Source organism: Oncorhynchus gorbuscha, linkage group LG02 (assembly GCF_021184085.1).
Source record: "Oncorhynchus gorbuscha isolate QuinsamMale2020 ecotype Even-year linkage group LG02, OgorEven_v1.0, whole genome shotgun sequence".
In the NCBI taxonomy this organism is placed as follows: Eukaryota; Metazoa; Chordata; class Actinopteri; order Salmoniformes; family Salmonidae; genus Oncorhynchus; species Oncorhynchus gorbuscha.
This window is the reverse complement of record NC_060174.1, coordinates 98,925,206-98,947,759: the sequence shown is the minus strand read 5'-3', so window position 1 is coordinate 98,947,759 and position 22,554 is coordinate 98,925,206. Positions and strand designations below refer to the sequence as shown.

The 22,554-nt window shown below is 40.7% G+C and overlaps 2 protein-coding genes across 13 annotated transcripts in view; both read right to left on the bottom strand.

The window, feature by feature from the left end:
* Window positions 1-8,572, bottom strand: part of LOC124014072 (E3 ubiquitin-protein ligase RNF14-like) — a 38,507-nt gene extending 29,935 nt beyond the window's left edge. For 11 of the 12 annotated variants that reach the window (XR_006834965.1, XR_006834970.1, XR_006834966.1 and 8 more), the window contains exon 1: window positions 8,262-8,572. The gene's annotated coding sequence lies outside the window, so the exon portion shown is untranslated. Of the gene's footprint in view, window positions 1-7,778; window positions 7,838-8,261 lie in introns of those variants that run through there. The other variant, XM_046328785.1, reaches the window with a different exon arrangement.
* Window positions 8,573-11,279: 2,707 nt separating this feature from the next.
* On the bottom strand, window positions 11,280-21,924 carry LOC124014063 (heat shock 70 kDa protein 4-like). The gene is made up of 19 exons (XM_046328756.1): window positions 21,588-21,924; window positions 18,180-18,237; window positions 17,939-18,079; window positions 17,730-17,852; window positions 17,456-17,555; window positions 17,241-17,374; window positions 16,899-17,143; window positions 16,636-16,712; window positions 16,353-16,504; window positions 16,016-16,122; window positions 15,775-15,908; window positions 15,448-15,629; window positions 14,624-14,716; window positions 14,303-14,449; window positions 13,748-13,873; window positions 13,498-13,605; window positions 13,299-13,418; window positions 13,006-13,167; window positions 11,280-12,201 (listed from the first exon to the last, which is right to left on the bottom strand). The coding sequence occupies exons 1-19, from the start codon at window positions 21,692-21,694 to the stop codon at window positions 11,992-11,994; spliced, it is 2,526 nt and encodes an 841-aa protein (XP_046184712.1). The 5' UTR covers window positions 21,695-21,924; the 3' UTR covers window positions 11,280-11,991.
* Between the last annotated feature and the right edge of the window lie 630 nt (window positions 21,925-22,554).

Genomic DNA, 22,554 nt, shown 5'->3' with positions numbered 1-22,554 from the left:
TAGATATAGTTATAGAGGCCCAAGAAGAAAACATAATAATAATGAAAAATAAATAAATTGTCAGATTGTCTATTCAGATAGCTGCCGGTAAGACAGCTAACGGTTAGCAGGCCACAGATGGAGTTCAGGTAACGTCGCGACGGAGGAGCCAGCCAGATAACTCCTTTGGATAGATAACGTCGGCAGTCCAGTTGTGAAGGGCCCGGTGGGGCTCCGCGTAGGTAGTAAAACGGGTCCGGATAGGCGAGTGCAGCCCAGGAGTGATTGCTGGAACTCAGGAGTGATTGTCGGAGCTGGCTAGCTCCGGAATAATTGATCTTTGCTCCGGAATCGACGAAAGCCAAAAGTCACACGGATAGCAGCTAGCTAGCTGTGAGATCCAGGTATGAATGTCCAGAGAGCAGTTGAAATCCAGGGACATGGAGAGAAAAATTGGTCTGGTATGTTCCGTTCCGAGCCGCGCTGCGCCATACAAAACTGGCGATAGATTTTCGAGCTAAAGGATAGCTGATGACCACAAACAGTGGTTAGCTGAATACTAACGATTTGCCAGTAAAGAAGCTAACTAGCTTCTGAACTAGCTTCTGGGCTAGCTTCTGGCTAGCTGCTGGCTAGTTTCTGGCTAGTGTAAGGAAGTGCTATTTCTTATGCAAATGACCAGCTTACTGCTATTACATTGCTATAACTGAGACAACGTATTTTCACAGTAAAACATGTCAGGTCCCATACAGGATAGCTCCCACACCCACACACACATACACACACTAACTGCAGAGGACACACAGATAAGACATACACCCACACATTGGGAGGAGGACACACAGCCTTGAGACAGAGACAAACACACACACACATAATCTCCTTCTTAGCTGAACATGGTGTGACTGAGAACGGCACGACTCAGAGGAATGACGGACGGCCCAACAGGACCAATCCGAGAAGACGGCACCCCAACCCGGGCCAACCAGAAGACCAGGACTTCCAGACTCAACCTACTTTCTGTACTGTACATAACATGCTTGCAATCTGTTATCGGGGCTTCTTTCTGCTGGTTCCTTGTGAGCCAAATGAATGAGCCCGTATACGTTGTACCAGATATCTTTACTCTGAATAAACTGTCGCTTGTCATACAATTTACCACCTTGTCCGAATCGATCCTTGACCGACTCGCCCCATCTACATATCCCATTATCAACACTAGCTTCTTGGAGGATTACAGATTTGAGGTAAATAATACTTTTTTATAAATATAAATTGGTGAGGCGGGTTGCAGGAGAGTGTTTTGAAGATGAGTTGATGAAAAATAAAATATATGTGAAAAAAAGTTGTAAATATATTATATATATATATATATATATATATAGGACACGACAAGACGAGGACAAAAGACGTCTGAACTGCTATGCCATCTTGGAAAATAGTTATACCTAGGCTAAATATAAGCCTTCCACAACCACAAGGCCCAATAATAATGTAATTAATCATTTCTCCTGCTTTTTTTGTTTTTGCAATAGTCACTAATCTGGCTTTCAAGTCGGTCTCTGAAAATGTCATTTTTTGTTACAAATTTAACTAGAACCATGCACAATGCACATTCACTAATAGTGACAAAATTATTGTAGCAGTCATTAGGCTATAGAGAATGAACACAGGTCTCAACTATTCCTCAAGCCCACGTGACAGTGATTAGCCAGCTAATCTTTAGATTTCAAGTTTAGCCAACTTGACTAGACAGCTAGTATAACAATCTTTGGCTAAAATACTGCTAGCAGTACGTGGTACCCCAATGCTGCGAGTGACAAACTGAGAATTCATTTTTCCAGAATCAATGTTCATTAATACTTGTTTTAGTAGTGTCTGCTCTGCACACAATTTGAGTAGTTGAGACATAAAAAGGGTATTGTTAGAAAAGTGTACTTATCCTTTATTACACTAAAATAATGTCTCAATGTGTTGGCGTCCATATGACAGATTCTGTTGGACCAAAGCTGAAATTAAAATGCAAGCGAGTTGAAAGTAAATATTTCAGCTTTTATTTTCATAGGATTTTTAAAAAAAAATGTATTCCTGTGCTGCACATTGCATTTCATGTATGACATGTTCTGTATAAATAAAGCTGGATTTGATAGCTTACTTCTTGCTCTAATTTTTGTTTGCCTCTTTCTTTGCATCCTCACTACCCCTCAGTCCTACCAATCATTATTAGAGCCAACACAATAAGGGAGAGAAACTGAGAAACAATCAAATAATTTCAGAAAGAGGATCAAACGGTGTGCTTTCTCTCTGGGTATATAGTTAGGGCTCAAAATTAATGAGTGTCCTGTCGTCCATGGATAAACAAAATAGGTCTGGGACGGTTCAGATTGTGGGAATGTTCTGGAACGATATTACGAATTGTGCTGAACTATCGCCTACAAAAACAACCCCCCGAGAGAGAAAAGAGAGAGAGAAAAAGAAAGAAAGAGAGAAAGAGAGAGAGAGAGAGAAGAGAGAGAGAGAGAGAGAGAGAGAGAGAGAGAGAGAGAGAGAGAGAGAGAGAGAGAGAGAGAGAGAGAGAGAGAAACTTGGATTTTTCAGCAGGTACATATCCAGGATGCTAACCTCCACAGCATGGCCTTCGCTCCAGATCAAAACTCCAAACCTACAACCTCATTTTGACCAAAATTAACCAGAGATTACTGCTGCCAAGGTTTCCTTTTTCCAAGCTATACAGAGGGTGCTCTAGCAAACAAACAGAGACCTGAGGACACCAACCAACCTGGAACTGAGTAAATAGTGTTGTTTGATGGTATTTTGAAAGCCCAGAAGAAGAAAAAAATAAAAATAAGTACATGACAATAATATTTTACTTTACTGGGACTGAATGCTGAGTTAAGGCTCCAAGGACAAATTCAATCCAAGGACAAATTCAATCATCACTAAGGTGTGAATTAAAAGGTGTCGAGGCCTTTGGGCCCAACAAGTGTCAGGAGTCTTTGAAGCCCCCTCCTGCTGTTCAAAGACCATTTACTGCCATTTTATACATTTCTGCCTCCAGAAATAAAAGATTCTCCCGTTGCCTGCTGCTTGGATGCCACCTGGCGATCTGTTCACCGTCTGCACTGGCCCGTCTCCCCCTGTCTGGTACAGGTACCCCCACCACACTCCCCCCTCTCTCCCGAGCTTTCGCTCGACTCCAGCACGTGCGCACTGAGTGACTCTGAACTTACAATGGCTAGCTCTAAGTAGTTATATATTCACATTTTTTTCTTGTGCATTTTGCCTCATGACTCCATACGTTGTTGACTACAAACTTTCTTACCCAACCGTGGGACAGACTGTTTGTTCCCACACTTGAGACTGACTATTGGATACATACTTTTGGCCTCCTATCCTATTCTAACCACCTCTCGTCAGCTTTTTTTATTCAAATCAAACTTTGTCACATGTGCCGAATAAAACAAGTGTAGACTTTACCGTGAAATGCTTACTTACAAAGCTATTAACTCTTCTTGAACTGCACTGTTGGTTAAGAAAATATTTACCAAGTAATAAAAAATAAATAAAAATAACAATTATGAGGTTATATACAGGGGGCACCAGTACTGAGCCTGTGTGCGGGGGTACAGGTTAGTTGAGGTGGGGGGGGGGGGTCAGCGTAAATTGCCCGGTGGCGATTTTATGAATTGTTCAGCATTCTTATGGCTTGGGGGTAGAAGCTGTTGAGGAGCCTCATGGTCCTAGACTTGGTGCTCCGGTTCCGCTTACCATGCGGTAGCAGAGAAAACAGTCTGACTTGGGTGACTGGAGTCTGACACCACCTATTATATAGACATACCGGTCTTGGTATGTTTGGACCATGATAGTTTGTTGGTGATGTGGACACCAAGGAACTTGAAGCTCTCGACCCGCTCCACTACGGCCCAGTCGATGTTAATGGGGGCCTGTTCGGAAAGCCTTTTCCTATAGTTCACGATCAGCTCCTTAGTCTTGCTCACATTGAGGGAGAAGTTGTTTTTCTGGCACCACACGGCCAGGTCTCTGACCTCCTCCCTATAGGCCGTCTCATCGTTGTCAGTGATCAGGCCTACCACTAATGTGTCGTCAGCAAACTTAATGAGACGCCGTGATTGGCCATGCAGTCGTGGCTGAACAGGGAGTACAGGAGGGGACTAAGTACCCACCCCTGAGGGGCCCCTGTGTTAACCACATCTCAGTAATCACCAACACATCTGGATTGGAGCTGTGAACCCACACTTTCAATTGATCTATTTTAGGTAATACGCTTCTAGTGTTAACGTGCAGAAGACCCAGGCTTTTACAAAAGCAGAAATCAGTGAAGCGGATATCAGAGCACACATCAGAATTGGGGCTAACAACAGTAGATGGGCCAGGGTGTACATGCACATTTCCAGATAACAAACAATGCAATCAAGGCATGGCACAGGACAGGGAGAGCTCTAGGGTGCTGTTTTATGACATCTGAATGTGCATCAGATGGCAACAAGATCATATTGTACAGCATTTTCATGAGGTAACATGAACGCTATTGGTAGCCGACGTGAACAAAAACATTGACAAAGCCGCTGGGCCAGAAGGATTTTCAGGACGTGTACTCAAAGCATGCGCGGAGCAACTGGCAAGTGTCTTCACAGACATTTTCAACCTCTCCCTGACCGAGTCTAATTATCTCAATCTCTTCATTCAAAGACTCAATCACGGACATGACAAACATGACTGGCCTTTGGCCACTATTTATGTAATTAAAAGTCTTGTTATAGTTCGGCTACATTCTCTGGCACCTCCCTCATGTCAGTTAGCATTGGTGTGAACATGAGGCTGTAATCAATATGCATTTATACAACAGGTGGGTTTAATCCTGATTGGTTAAAACCGCATTCCAGCCGGTGTCCATTCCACAAGTTGACACCAGCTAAATATATGATGTTAAAAAAATGCCTATTAACTCTGCACCATCTGACTGCGCAATCCACTATCAGCCCAGCCAGGCAACTTATAAACTTGATCTCCATTATAAAAAGCATCTAGACATCTCACATTTCTTTTAGACTAACATTTTGTTAGCCACTTTAACTATGCCACTTTGTTTACTTTGTCTACACACTCATCTCATATGTATATACTGTACTCGATACCATCTACTGTATGCTGCTCTGTACCATCACTCATTCATATATCCTTATGTACATGTTCCTTATCCCCTTACACTGTGTATAAGACAGTAGTTTTGGAATTGTTAGTTAGATTACTTGTTGGTTATCACTGCATTGTCGGAACTAGAAGCACAAGCATTTCGCTACACTCGCATTAACATCTGCTAACCATGTGTATGTGACAAATAAAATTTGATTTGATTTGATTTCAACAGAGAAGATTTGTATAAATACGTTTCTCTGACATTTGCAACATTGAATTTGTTTACATATTCAATCTTCTGCTGTCCCATAGTAACGAACGTGTCGGGGGTCGGGAAGAGACAGTGTTTCTCAGCCAGTCGAAATCATGAACCAGCTGGCATCATTTTTATGGATATATAAAACATTTAAGTCAATTTAAAAAAAAGGTACAATGAAACGCAGCTTGTTTGCCATCTTTCCAGCTTCAGTTTGAAATGATTGTGTTACTGTAGCTGTGTTAGTTGGCTAGCTCCCCTGAACAACAGTGTCCTGACGAGTGAGCATTTTCTATTCCAGGTGAAATCGCGCCTCATTAGCTCATTGTTATGGATGCATCCAAATAAATGTCACAAGAAAACAGCTTAAACAAATGCAGATACTTTGCTGTTATTCTGGCTGTACTTTTTGACATGACTAAGTTAGCCGTAGTTGGCTAGATAGCAAGCATGGGATAAGAACATTGCCAGCCAGTATGGCAATGGAATATTTAGAATGAACGACTGGGTCGTGTCTCTAGAAACCCTAGATTTGTGACGGGACTAGATCTTGTGGAAGGATGAAATAGTTTGAAAATTTGTCAGTCATCACTTGAATATGTTGGTAACCCATTGTATAAAATTGATAATGCCCGCAAAGCCGGTGTTGAGGATATTCCCTGCCCTCAACTTCATCTCAGGCATAACACCCGTGCCAATATTTCCTCCAAACACTGGCTTCTTTGGCATTATTCCGGAAAATCTTTGGCTATAATTTTACATGTAGCCTAATTATTTATATAATTATGCAAAATGTATAAAAATATTATTCCAATGTTGGATTTTTTAGAAACAATAAATTAAAATGTGAATTTCTGACTCAGTTGACAGCACCATTTATCTGTCAGTAGTATGCTACTCTTATTTGCCTTTTAAACCACTATGAAAGACCTCAGTCCTAAGAGTGGACCCATGTTAGCATATCAAAACATTTTTTTAAATTTAGGATGGTTCATCTTCAGTTTGGGACGGATTAAAATTGCACTTTGGGACAGTGACAAAAAAAAAAAAATAGTATCGAGCCCTGTATCCAGCAAGCTAGCTAGCTAACATTGGCCATCAAATTTAAGTCAGGAGAGAGAGTGGCGCGCAGAGGTGAGGCCAGAGAGGAACCAATTAACTCTATTACTAACAAATTATTGATTGATTAATAGTCAAATAAAAATGAACTCTTGATGGATCTCCTCTCTCTCCTTCCCAGTGGGATGGATGGCAGTGGAGGCTGCTGAGGGGAGGACGGCTCATAATAACGGTTGGAATGGAGCAAATGGGTTTGATACCATTCCACCAACAGCGCTCCAGCCATTACCACGAGCCCATCCTCCCCAATTATGGTGCCAACAACCTCCTGTGCATGACTCGGACATCAGGCTGCAGCCCCACATTAATTGAAATTTTTCTGAAACTGGTTGTCAGTCAGAGGCTGCGTTTATATACTAATTTTGGGGACTTTAAACCAATTAATTGTTACAAAATGTAAAGAAAGAAAGTCTCTTTGCAATCTGCAAAAACATATGTTGGCGCTTTAAGGTTTAACCAGCGTATCCAGAATAGCACTGGTGAAGCTGTGTCTGTAGGTCATGGTGGTTGGAACAGAGAAAAAGAAACCCAGGTAGTGGGGATGAGGGCTCACCCTCTGCACACACCTGTTGGTTTTATGTACTGAGCTGATGGGGCGATCCAAAAATAATGCCTATTAAGTGGCCTATTTGTTCCTCAAAACCACCACTGGCGATAGAAGGGATTTGCCGATTTGAGATTTAAAGCAATAGAACATCTAAACATTGCATTTTGTTTATGCCACCTTTGTGAATTTTACATTATACTAACAGCAAATCAGAACAATGTATTTGAAGGCACTTAGCCAGCTAAAGTTATATCAAATTTTATTGGTCACATACACATGGTTAGCAGATGTTAATGCGAGTGTAGCGAAATGCTTGTGCTTCTAGCTCCGACAGCGCAGTAAATATCTAACAATTCCCCAACAACTACCTAATACACACAAATCTAAAGGGATGGAATAAGAATATGTACATATAAATATATGGATAAGCGATGGCTGAGCGGCATAGGCAAGATGCAATAGATGGTATAAGATACAGTGTATATACACTATCATCTCATATGTAAGATAAGTAAACATTATTAAAGTGTCATTGTTTAACGTGACAAGTGAGTCTGTAGGCAGCAATAGAGCCCGGAAGGATGCTCTCAATTGTGCATCTGTAAGAGTTTGTCAAGGTTTTAGGTGACGAGCCAAATTTCTTCACCTCGCTGTCTGTGTGAGTGAACCATTTGGGATCATCTGTGGTGTACGCCGAAGAACTTAAAAAGGGGGTGCTACCTCTGCTGTTTCCTGAAGTCCACAATCATCGGTTTTGTTGACATTGGGTGAGAGGTTGTTTTCCTGACACCACACTCAGAGTGCCCTCACCGCCTCCCTTTAGGCTGTCTCGTCGTTGTTGGTAATCAAGCCCATTACTGTTGTGTCGTCTGCAAACTTGATGATTGAGTTGAAGGCGTGCATGGCCACGTAGTCATGGGTGAACTATGTTCTAGAGTGGCTCAGTAACAACCCAAGGCCCTAACACGATCTCAAGGGCTAACTGCCTTGACCGTCGTATTGATAGTAGCTAAATTAGCTAACTAATGTTAAGAGCATACTAGTAGGTAACTCACTTGTTACCGTTTGTTAGGCTAGAAATGTTGGCCTACACACCTTCATTTGTTAGCTATAGTAGCTATCATGAGTAATCAGTCACTGGTTAAAAGATGTAGATTACAAGCATTTTCTTAGATCGTGGTAATGTAACGATGTATTATTTACCTTATATTCCAGCCTCACTAAAGACTTTTGGATGATGACATACTTCTGTCGCGTTCCAGACATTGCGGAAACTCCCGACTGGAAACTCGTTGGAAGATTATGCTGCGTTCAAGACAAATCGGACATTTCGGACCCGGAAACAAAGTCGTTGGCACGCATAATGGAGCGTCCTTAGATCTGCCAGGTAATGGGTGGAGTGAATGGTATCAAACACATGGACACCATGTATGTGTTAGATGCCATTACTGTGAGTCGTCTTCCCCAATTAAGATGCCACTGGCTGCCTGACCCGTAGGATGCTGGTGCGGAGTGACCATGTTGTGGAGTGCAGCCTTAACCCAAGGGTAAATTATGACCCCAAGTGGCCAAACGTCATAATTTCGAAACCCTTTTTTTGATCCTGCAATTCAAGGCCTTTGTCAAACAACTAGTTACTGACAACAACAAAAAACATTATTTACAATGATTTCTGTAGTAATATTGAGGAATTAAAATGAATATATTTTGTATATTAGTGGTGCCACTAAACTGAAAATGTGGACTCAATTGTAAACTGTGTGATAAAAGCACCAAATTTCGCACATATGTAGAAAGAGATGGGTGTGGCAGCCACTATAACTAAAAAATAACTCAAAGATGTAAATATATATTTAGCTTCCAGTCAAGGTCTCTATACCGAGTGGAGTCTCATCTTTCAGATGCAATTGGAACTGAGTTCATAGCCCATATCATTCCAAAGTTAGAGCTAAAAGTCTGTCACCGGCACCCATTTCTTTCCAAAGTTAGAGCTAAAAGTCTAACTGGCACCCATATCGTTGGCCATCTTAGGTCATACCGGTATGTCACATTAGCTCAATCGCCAATTTCTCAGCCTCTGACTGTTATTCATTCAAAGTGTTGCATTTGTGTGACAGACAAATGTTCATAAGAGGCTAGGATGTAATTTATCAAAATATCTGTTAACATGAAAAATATTTTAAAAAACATCAAATTTCACTATAAATGTGAACATTTTAAAATACACTGCTCAAAAAAATAAAGGGAACACTTAAACAACACAATGTAACTCCAAGTCAATCACACTTCTGTGAAATCAAACTGTCCACTTAGGAAGCAACACTGATTGACAATACATTTCACATGCTGTTGTGCAAATGGAATAGACAACAGGTGGAAATTGTAGGCATTTAGCAAGACACCCCCAATAAAGGAGTGGTTCTGCAGGTGGGGACCACAGACCAGTTCCTATGCTTCCTGGCTGATGTTTTGGTCACTTTTGAATGCTTGGCGGTGCTTTCACTCTAGTGGTAGCATGAGACGGAGTCTACAACCCACACAAGTGGCTCAGGTAGTGCAGCTCATCCAGGATGGCACATCAATGCCAGATGTGGCAAGAAGGTTTGCTGTGTCTGTCAGCGTAGTGTCCAGAGCATGGAGGCACTACCAGGAGACAGGCCAGTACATCAGGAGACGTGGAGGAGGCCGTAGGAGGACAACAACCCAGCAGAAGGACCGCCACCTCCGCCTTTGTGCAAGGTGGAGCAGGAGGAGCACTGCCAGAGCCCTGCAAAATTACCTCCAGCAGGCCACAAATGTGCATGTGTCTGCTCAAACGGTCAGAAACAGACACCATGAGGGTGGTATGAGGGCCCGACGTCCACAGGTGGGGGTTTTGCTCATAGCCCAACACCGTGCAGAACGTTTGGCATTTGCCAGAGAACACCAAGATTGGCAAATTCGCCACTGGCGCCCTGTGCTCTTCACAGATGAAAGCAGGTTCACACTGAGCACGTGACAGACGTGACAGTCTGGAGACGCCGTGGAGAACGATCTGCTGCCTGCAACATCCTCCAGCATGACCGATTTGGCAGTGGGTCAGTCATGGTGTGGGGTGGCATGTCTTTGGGGGGCCGCACAGCCCTCCATGTGCTCACCAGAGGTAGCCTGATTAAGTACCGAGATGAGATCCTCAGACCCCTCGTGATACCATATGCTGGTGTGGTTGGCCCTGGGTTCCTCCTAATGCAAGACAATGCTAGACCTCATGTGGCTGGAGTGTGTCAGCAGTTCCTGCAAGAGGAAGGCATTGATGCTATGGACTGGACCGCCCGTTCCCCAAACCTGAATCCAATTGAGCACATCATGTCTCGCTCCATCCACCAAAGCCACATTGCACCGCAGACTGTCCAGGAGTTGACGGATGCTTTAGTCCAGGTCTGGGAGGAGATCCCTCAGGAGACCATCCGCCACCTCATCAGGAGCATTGCCAGGCGTTGTAGGGAGGTCATACAGGCACGTGGAGGCCACACACACTACTGAGCCTCATTTTTACTTGTTTTAAAGGACATTACATCAAAGTTGGATCAGCCTGTAGTGTGGTTTTCCACTTTAATTTTGAGTGTGACTCCAAATCCAGACCTCCATGGGTTGATAAATTTGATATCCATTGATAATGTGATTTTGTTGTCAGCACATTCAACTATGTAAAGAAAAAAGTATTTAATAAGAATATTTCATTCATTCAGATCTAGGATGTTTTATTTTAGTGTTCCCTTTTTTTTAGCAGTATATGCTAATTTTGGGACTTTAAACCAATGAATTGTTACAAAAGGTTAATAAAATAGTGCTACTGCTTGAAAGTCTTTTTGCAATCAGCAAAAAAATATGTTGGTGCTTTAAGGGTTAACCAGTGTATCCGTCTGTAGGTCATGGTGGTTGGAACAGAGAAAAAGAAACCCAGCTAGTGGGTATGAGGGCTCACCCTCTGCACACACCTGTTGGTTTTATGTACTGGGGCGATCCCAAAAATAATGCCTATTAAGTGGCCTATTTGTTCATCAAAACCACCACTGGCCATGAATTTGACAGTATAATAACAGCAAACCAGAACTTTGTATAATCCTTTTCCTTTCGTGGAATTCAATGTGTTCCACTCCAGGTCCCTTGGAGTATTCTCTCACCCAAATCAACATGTTCCTCATTGCATTTTCAAATAATCTTTTACGCACTTGAACATAATTCTCATACACAAATGTATTTATTTTGCTTTTGGTGAGTGGTAACAGCACCAAATTGGTATTCACCATTCATTCACACCATTGTACAGAGTAGAAAAACAAAACAAGGCTATACCAGAGAACAACCCACAGACCATTGCCTTTAAATGTGACAGCCTTATATTGAAATATTGCATGACAGTAATTCAAATCTAATTAAACATATAGTAGACAGATAATTGGTGCCGCTATCATCTCTGAATACACTAACCTTTATTCCATCCAATTTCTCTCCCATCAGGGTGTCCTCAACATTTATCCAACAGGGAATAAGCATACATTTCAAGCGTCAACCCCCTTCCCCATTCAAACATAATTTAACATTTTTTCACTAAACTTCTGTACTCGTTTTTTCACTGCTTACGACCTCTTAATATTTCAATCTCAGTGGAAATAGGCTAAAGAGATGCTGAGAACATTCCTTACTAAATGGCCATTGAAGCAATACACAGAAAGCAAGTTTCCATCCTGCGGCACTCACAATATTTGATGTCAAACAGCTTGATCAATATGCATTCATTGTATTCAGCAAAAAATAGTGGAACATGCCAAGAAGGCTGATTGACAGTACTTATAAGAATAGTTTGACTGTGTCATCAAAAGAAAGGCTATAATCAGTAAGAACTCAGAGGTGCGAGGCAGGTGGGGAGAGAAGGCTGGGGCAGCTGCAGCAGTTAGTCAATGTCCATCTCAGGCAGTTTGTTGCCCTCTGCAGATTCAGGAGCCACCGTGCTCCCTGCTGCACCCTTCTCTGGGCTGCCTGGCTGGGCATCTGTGTCCTCCTGTCCATTAATAGGTCCATTCTGCTCTTCCTTCTCATCCTTGGGGATCTCCACTTTGGGCTTGGGTTTTGAGACGATAGGGTTGCAAGCTGAGTAAAGCTCCTAAACAGATGGAAAGACGATGTTAAATGAACTTTTTGAAATATTACCTAGGATGAATTACAATATTAGTGAAATGGTCTTCCTTCCAAAACATGGAAATTGTGACAAAACATGCAATGTCTAGTGCAGAGAATCATTGTACCATCTAAACCCCTTTGAAAAATATTTTCAATATCTCCAACTATTGTATTTTCAGCTGGTGTATAAAACCAAGATGCAAACATGAAAATGTAAGAGCAAAAAGCATAGAAATAGAGCACATAGAAGAGATATACAACTTCTTAGACTTGCTTTCAATAAGAATGACAGATCTACAACTAACATTTGTGTGAACGTGGTCAGGTTCGACCCCCCCCCAAATTTCAATATTACAGCATTAAGTATATTAAAAAGGAGCTTTGTGTTGGAATTCTCTAGGCATACCCCAACAACAGAAGGATGCCGGTCAAAAATATTCACATGAGTAGACCACTGATGGCCAGCTCATCATCCTCAGGATGAAATCATCCTCAATGGGGAAATAGTAAACCTTTTTGAAACTGTCTGTTTGAGGTGGGGGTTTTGAAGTGTTTTTTTTTCTTCTCCAATTTATGCTTTGGCCACAAATAGGAGTATACAGTAAGTCCACAACATTATTTGGGTACGAGTTGACAGAATATGAACATTAAAAAGTGAGCTTAGGGACATTCTGAACTTTGGATGACCATATGCCATATTAGGACCTGGAGTTGTCCCCGACCATATGACCTCACCAGGCAGAACGGAGTCCTTGACAGACTATACAAACCTATTGTCTGCACTAACCTTTGTTTTCGCCTGAATCTCCTGGACTTTGACGGCAGGCTCCTGGGTAAAATTCTGTTTGCTCTGTGCATTCATTTTGCTGTTCATCCAAATCATGGCGTCGTTCACCTGCTTATCCACTTTCAACATCTCCAACTCGTCCAAATGCTCATACTGCTCCTCCTGGGTGTCAAGACAGACATAAGGAACATTTCAATACTGGGAGACATTGAGATATATCATTACATGTCCAGTGACTCAGTTGATAAAACTACATGTGCACAACTATGGAATAACAATATCTTAGAAGTTACCTTTGTTTTGTAAGCTTCTACAATCTTCATGTACTGTTGGATATGCCTTCCGAGTTCATCAAATGCTTTTGGTCTCTCCTCAGCCTCGATGTATCTTTCCTGGACGGGCTGCCCAAGTTTCTGTCAAAGGGACAATTGGTTCAGTCACATAACAAAATACACCCTAGAATCAGAGACAGGAATTGACCGGCAATGTTACCTTTAATTCAGCCAGTTTGTCGATGTACACTTGTTTCTGTTGGTCCTCGCCGTCATCATACAACCAGTTCTCTGTGTCCTCAAGTCTTAATGCAAAGGTGTCTCGGTCCTACATTTAGTAAAAACTTTTAGTAACTCCACAATACATGTAAAGGTTATATAATACACTGGGAATAATACAAATAAGTGTGGCTTAGCCTCGCTGTTAGCTAGTGCTTTTCTATTCAGCCAGCTTGAGGGACTATACTCACAGATTCACTGACAAACTTCTCCAACACTCCGTGCAGTTTGTCCCTCATCTCATAGACATACTCCTCTACATTGTTCTTGGCATCGTTTCTCTCCTTCTCCAGCTTGTCCTGCATAATCATCTTACCCTGAGGTGGACACAAATATACATTTGTATGCACTCACTACTAAGTCGCTCCGGATAAGAGCACCTGCTAAATTGCAACATTTAAATAAAAACAAGTGTGTTACTTTCTTTCCTACTACAACTCAGTAGTACACAGATAGACACAGATGAACATGCTTAAGCAACCCATTAAACCTGATTTTGCAGACAAAAAGGTTGAGAAATTCTTTATACTGTACAATAGTGGTATGATATAGTGTTGCATGTTAAAATTATACCTGTAAAACAATAACAGACAATAATACATGGTTTATATCAATACAGGACAGGTTTTCAACTAATGAGAACAAAATTCAGAAAAATATCCTGTCTCAGTGATGCTAAGCCAATCAGATAATACTGGAAAAAATGTATCAATGTTGATACTAGTTATGGTGTCCTAGAATATTACCTCATTCTCCATGAACAGATTGACCAGGTCATTGGTTAGTTGCCAGTGCAGGCTGTTTTCGATTGGGAGTTCAACAGTCTTCGTTTTCACTTTGGGTTTCTTTGCCGATGGAGCGTGATTCTTCTCCTGTTTTCCATCCTCCGATGTCTGAGATAAAAACACACACACACACACACACATATATATATACATACATTTATAAGCCCATATAGATACACACACTACGTTTTAGGTAAATGTGCACTGGTCCCATACCTTTATCATGAATACATACACACAAAACACATCTCCTCAGAATGTTGAAAATATGTAGTCAGTTACCTCCATTTCCTCAGTCTCTGACTTCTTGTCAGAGTCGTCTTTTTGTCCATCACCTTTGGCTTTTTGGTCATCTTGTTCAGTCTGCATCTTACTCTGAAGAGACAAACATTTTATTATCTCTCCATTCATGTGGCGTTAACACCAAACGTTAGCTTGACATCACAATGCACAGATGGTCAGATAACACAAGAAAAACAAGCAGGCAAAGGACAATACAGTCATATATTTTCTGAAGCAGGTTTAACTTGTTGAGATATGACAGATTAATTAGTTGCCCTTTTACTGAATATGTCTTGGTTGATTCATTGTCCAATAAATTGGGTGTGGGTAAAGTATAGGCATTATTGCCGATGTAGCCTAGGCTTCCAGGCCTCCCTCAAGTTGTTCTCCAGAACCTGGGGAAGTTCATATTGGAAAAGTGGATATGAGTGGAGCGCTGATTGCCAGCGGCTGTTGACTGATTGGGTGTGAGTAGATGATTATTCAAAAACAACCACCCCTTCCATTCCTCATCAGAAGTGCTAATTATACAGATAAACTAATGAATGGTGCAAGCATACTACAATTATCCCCCATGAATATTTATAATTTGGTTGAAATGACACGACCCCACATGGGCAACAAAGAAAATGATTGGCTTTCGGTTTCCAATCGCTGCCTGTTTGAAAGTGCCTATTCTAATTGTTGGGAGGGGCAAACAACCTGGATACCCTCCACTTTCTTTCTGACAGGAACTTCCACAGGCTTTTATAACGAAGGTGAGGTGAAAGCCTGGTAGAGGCCATAGCCTATGTAAGCGCTGTGCGAAAACAGTGCACACAAACCTCCTCTTCCTTCCCGGCTGGGTCTGTCTCCATTGGCTCCTCTCCCTCATTAGGTTTCAGGAGCTCTACTAGAGAGGCACTGGACACGCTGAAGACCCCGTGGACATTCACCCTGACCTTCACCTTGACCTTTGAACTCTCACCATTTGCCTGGGGAACCACTTTCTGGACGATGAACTGACCTGACGAGTTCACAAGTGGAGTATTAGAAGACACCCAGTAACCTGGCCTCAGAGACAACCATTAAAAGTACAAAATGAATTGAACAGGTGCAAGCTTATAGCTTATTAGAAGCATTTAAAGTTTCAGGACTGTTTGTTCTGGTACCTATTGTGGGGTCCGGGTACGGCAGCTCTTTGGGGTTGTTGTAGTACGCCTCCAAGGAGAAGGGCTCTCTCCGGTAGAATGTCAACACTTTGGAGAAGGGTGCAGCATGGTTCCTTGGGAATACCTCGCAATCACTGACGGAGGAGAGTAGACCAGAAGATGACGTGAGTCACTGCCAATCAGAGTTCAGTGCAATCAGTGTTAAATAAGGCAATGTCAAATGTGAAGAAGAAATCATTACCTTAACCCCTCCTCGGCGGCAGAGTTCCACTTCAAGGATATGGGATAGTGGACGACATCCGTGATGGAAAACTCTCTGACTTTGAAGGCAGGGGACAGGATTGCACACTAAGGAGATAAACTACCTGCATTATAATATGTTCGCTAAGTGTTTAACAACTGTACTTAATGGTATGTCAACAGGAAAAGTTATTACCTGCTAATTGTTTGTGCTATGCCAGTAAACATCAAGTCAACAACTACAGCGATACCGACCAGTTCCATGAGTGAGAGACATGGGCGTGACATTTTTAGACATTTGCTGAAGAAATCATTGGGGACAGTGAGTCATGACATACCTGCAGTGCACATCCTCTCGCGACAGCCTCGTCTGCGTTTAATGTCGTGCTCAGCTCTTTTCCAAAGAATTTGCTGACCCTTTCTTTGACGGCAGGGATCCTGGAGGCCCCGCCCACAATTTCCACAGCGTAGATGTCTTCCTTCTTCAGCTCTGGACAATGTATGAAACATATTAGTAGTCAGATTTAAACAGCCAATCCAGGTCTTAGCAAGAACATGAACAGCCTGTGCTTGTGCACGCGGCTCAGGGATATTCCAGCTACTATTACTACAGCTACTCACTGGCTTGTTCCATGACGCTGTGCAGGGGAGCTTCCACTTTGGCCAGAAGCCCTGCACACATCTCCTCAAAGTGGCCTCTGGAACAACAGTGGTCATGGGATATTAATAGATACCGTACACACATGCAGCTGCTTGTATCATGATGATACACATGCACCGAATGAAACCACTTCCTGAAACATGGCTTTTCCACTGTGGATGGCCAAATGTGTAATGTAGACGTACCGAGATAAATGAAAGGACTTGTTTTACGCTCCACTAACCTGTTGAGTTTCCCAGTCACGTCGATGTCATTCATGAAGCACTCGATGTTGAGTGGCAGATCAGAGGAGTTGGCGCTCATCAGCTTCTTGAGCTTCTCACACTCCTGGTAGAGACGAACCAGGGCTCTGGGCTTGGTCTTCACATCCAGCTTGTACTTCTTGCCAAACTCTTCACAGAAATGGTTCACCAACACCTCGTCAAAGTCTTTGCCACCCAATTCTGCATCAAACGCAGAAGCTAGCATCTGAAAGAGAACAAAAACAATTTACTTAATTTAATGCCTTATTCTATCTTTTTGTTTGTTTTGTGTTACGTTGTCTTTGAACATATCAAAAACATACCTTGAGCTTTCCTTTGTTGAATGCACAGACAGAGACCTGATAACCAGAGTGGCCCAAATCTACAAATACCACATTTCTTGGTTTTTCCTCAGGGGCAGGGAGATCCTGTTTATAGATCCCATATGCCAGTGTAACTGGAATAGACAGAGAAATTGGTTCAGACCAAGATTTACATGGGATAACATTGTTCAGTGTTGGCATGGTAATGGCATTACCGGCAGTAGTCTCATTCATGAGTCGTAGGCAGTTGAGCCCTGCAATCTGAGCTGCATCTATGACAGACCTCCTCTCTGCATCAGTGTAGAAGCTGGGGACCTGGAGGACATTAGGAGAAATTATGACAGTTGACAAAAACACAGCCCGTGACTGCCTAAACATGTAACTGCATATTTTCTATAGGGCATAGACATCGCTGTAGGCATGAGGGGTTGTTAACCCCCAAAATAATACATCTACTTAGACAGGCGTGAAGAGAGTAAAATTTCTTACAGAGATGACACAGTCAGCCACAGGTTTCTTCATTGCCGTCTCAGCAGTCTCCTTCAGTTTGGTCAGCAGCATGGCAGTGACTTGTTCAATGCTGAAGACTTTCTCCTCCTCCATGTACATCACCTAGTAGATAAATTGAGCAATGAAGTAAAAATGAATATCTCAAACCAGCTCCCTGTTCAGCCGCATCCTCACTTCTGATCATTTACCTTGATGCCGGTCATCCCAGAAGGCATCTGGGCCAGGTCGTAAACCAAGCTAGATTTTGCTGACTGGACGTAGGGGTCTAAGAATGCCCTGCCATGGAATCGCTTGAACCCTTGAACAGTGTTCTTACAATTTGTTACAACCTTTCAAAAAGAAAAAAGAACAAATGCCATGGTCAAATAACATGCTACTTTATTTTCACAAATGACTTATATTAGGGATACGTCTTAAAGCAAGGCTTACCTGGCCTTTCGCTGCCGCGCCTACTGAACGATTCCGTGGTCCAAAGGACACACATGCTCTGAAAAAGGTGAACAAGATCATTGATAAGATCCTTCCTTGTGTGCATGCTGCTTTAGATTCTATGGCATCCCATATCTTAGTGTGAATTAGCCTATGTAAAATTCAGAGACTGAGAGAAGTAAAGTAATCTATAACTTAGCAAGTCATCACATTAAATTGTTTAGCCCACATTAAGCTTGGGCAGTTATATATATCGTATATCAGGGTATTTTGAAATACAGACAGTATGATTTTCAACACTGTCAACAACAAAAAAGTGTGTGCGACGCCACTACTTATAAGTTCGGACAAGATTTCTATCGAAGATGTGCCAAATAGATTATGTTCAGCTCAGGGCTCCAACTATGCATTTGGTTTTCTAGCATTACAGCAGAGACAATCAATCCCCTCCTGGATCAAGATCCCTGCTGCATAAATTTATTTTGCACGTTAAAAAAACTTGAACCCGATCGAACATCTCTAGATAGACCTGAAAATAGGAGTGCAGCGACACTCCCCATCCAACCTGACAGAGCTTGAGAGGATCTGCAGAGAAGAATGGGAGAAACTCCCCAAATACAGGTGTGCCAAGCTTGTAGCATCATACCCAAGAAGACTCAAGGCTGCCAAAGATTCTTCAACAAAGTACAGAGTAAAGGATCTGAATACTTATGTAAATGTGATATTTCCCTTTTAAACCTTTTTGCTTTGTCATTATGGGGTATTGTGTGTAGATTGATGAGGGGGAAAAAACGAATTAATTTTAGAAGGCTTTAACTTAAAATGTTTTGAAAAGGGTCAAGGGGTCTGAATAGTTTACGCATGCACTGTACGTGCTAACAAAGTGATGGAAACACTAAAGTAACTCAGATATTACACATCCAACAAGTACCTGTAAATATACATTTCAATCTGGGACAGAATCTTGAACATTTGTTTTTCCAGTGTTGGACTTGGTAAAATATAGGGTAGCGACATCCATCTGCAAGCTTGTGATGTTCTTTTTGTTTTAGATTGTCCAAGATCCTCCACTAATGAAAAGTATGTGATGAATTCAATGATTCTTGCTAAATATTACATCCATAAAACAAATCTAAAACATCCTATTCAATATATTTTACAGTAGATTTAACTTATTCCTTTGACATATTGAATACTATGCTCTGTAAGAATAAGGTAATGAAATCAATTGATACTCTTGTCTTTGAATGTAAAAACCCAGTGTTTCTGTTTTTGTGTTACAAAATCTATACATCCTTGAAAATTGTAAGACATTTAAATTTGAATCTTTCAATTTACAGAATTTCTTTTTCTCAATACCAACTGCTTATTACTGCATTGTCGGAACTAGAAGCGCAAGCATTTCGCTACACTCGCATTAACATCTGCTAACCATGTGTATGTGACAAATAAAATTTGATTTGAGGGGGGAAAAAACTAGAAAAATAATGTTATTTTCTGGACAACGATTGTCCCGACTTTCAAAAGTGCCTGTATTGCTTCGACTTTTATTTCTGATTGACTGGATGCAAGTTTAAACATCCAGTTATTTCTTATCTATGGGGAAGCAAGTTTCACCGGTGTTATGCAATCAATTATTTCATTCTATCCATGCAGCCTGAAGAAGACTCTAGAAGTCGACAAGGTGTGACGTCATGACGTTCGGCTGTTTCTTTCGTTCCCCCCCCCCAATGGAAACGTAACTTACCCCTGGTTTAATGCTATGTTCACAAGCTAGACGGATCTAGCAAACTCAGGCATGTAAATTTGCTAATTGATAGAACGCGGCACGTGTATAACTACAACCATTTAGCAAGTCAGACATTTTTTTTTAGTTTAGTTCCAACTGGCGACATATTTTCATTAGAATATTCTAAAATCCGCATAACAACAATTTGCGCATTTTTCCATCAGAGATGTTTCCATCAAATTGACTTCTTGAAAATAAAAAAAAGGTTGTGCGTGTTGACTTGGTGCACATAAAAATACCATTTGCCGTTCAATTCCCACGTACCAAATAAAAAATACAAGTTACATTTTCATCTGTACTGATGGTTCTCTCACAAAATATGTTGCATTATATATCCAGTGTGCACTCTGGTATTGGGCGTGCACTCTAGCTACCTGCGGATGTATAGCCTATATTATCATTATAGACAAAAGAGCGTTATTTTTTATTTATCAAACGGCAACCAATCATCGATTATCATGTCACCAGAATAAGACCCTATATTTATTAGAAAGGCGCATTAAGACATTTACATTTTAGTCATTTGGCAGACACTCTTGTCCAGGGCGATTTACAGCAGTGAGTGCATACGTTTTTCATACTTTTTTTTGTACTGGTCCCACGTGGGAATCGAATATTTAACTTTCACCACCCTGTGAAATGAATCAAAACTGGTATTATATGTAACCGAATAAACTGCATGTTTTCCCTTCAGTAGTAGTGGTTGGACCACTAATGTCATCGCGTGACTCCAAGTGTACTTCGATATGATGGCTATGTTAATATTTGCGCATAAAAGCAATTCCACCGTCATTTCTCGCATAATTAATTTTATCGACAATAAAAGATACCAACTTGTCTAGTGTATTTTTTTGTCAACGTCCGGAAGTTTAACGAAAAATGTTATGTTGCCATCAGGCCGGTCATTACATGTTTTGTCCGACATGTACTTTACTTGCATAGGTTTGATGGAACCTAGTTTATGACCGTTTTAGGCAGTTATCGCATGTAATTTTCTATCAACTTTCTTAAAATGTTGAAGAAAAAAATGCCACAAAATATAAAGATCGCTTAACAAGTTAATGTTAATATTGACTTAAATCTGATAGTAAGTGGCCAGTGGTGCCATGAACTAATAATATGGTATATATTTTTTTTAAATAAAGGTTTAAAAAAAAACATTTCATTGGATGGTGTACTTTACCACACAGTTATACGCACTGCAAAATTGCTAGAATATTCCTACCGGCGACTGACGGATGTCGTCATAGCAAGTGAGCCAGTACAGTAAAACGGTGAGCTAGCTAACTGGCTAACTATGATAGCAGGCGAACTCATAAGTAACTGCTAGTTTAATAGCAACCATTAACTAGTTCAATACACATGTGAAATAAATCCATCTGATAAAAGCGGGATGGTTGAAATGAAATGGAGTAGATGGCTGCATTGCGTTAGCTAGCTCGCTAACGTAATGCAGTTGAATTCACGTGCAGTACCCTGTACACACAACTGTTAACTAACTAGCTAGCAGCTAGTTGTCCAGGCCGCAGAAACTGGCCACTCTCACAAACCAATTGTATTTGTCTCAAGTGTATGGCTAGTCTAGACTAGGGAAACGAGTTTTAAAATATTTTACTTACGGTGTACTTCGGTCGCTGTATTCGTTAGCCACGGTCTCAATTCCTCCGGCTCGAGCTACAGCAACATAGCAGCTTTGAAAGCCCACATCAATTCCCACCACTGACATCTTCCACGCTAACGTTACCTTGCCTGTATTCTACTATTTTATGAAATGTTGACGTCAATTACTCCTTAAAATAACAGAAACGTGTTTGAATTATTTTTGGAAAGACGTACAAAAGTCAGTGGATATCGTTAAATCAGAAGTGTACTTCAAATCATAATCCACGGCACTGTACTGAATAATCTGATAGCTGTGCACACCGGGCGGTAGATAGCAAGATCTGCTACAACTACAAGGTGGTTTTGTGAGTTCACGCGGAATCTCAATGCAATATCGCGAGAATTGAATAGTTCTCGATGGCTCTGGACCTTTCTATCAGAAAGATGTCGTTCTCAACCATGAATTTTTTTACTTTTCTCCAACTAATGATATGTAGTACTCACATATGGCAGTATATTAACTGCTGCTAAGTCAACGTTAGCATGTAAAATGCGTATATATATTATATAAAATATATATATATATATATATATGCATCCGGGTTAGCGTCCGGATGCATATATATATATATATATATATATATATATATATATATATATATATATATATATATATATATATATATATATATATATATATATATGCATCCGGGTTAGCGTCCCGATGCATATATATATATATATATATATATATATATATATATATATATATATATATATATATATATATATATATATATATATATATATATATATATATATATATAAAATATATATATATATATATTATATAAAATATATATATATATATATATATTATATATAAATAAATATATATATATATATTATAAATATATATATATATAAATATATATATATATATTATATATATATATATTTTATATATTTTATATAATATATATA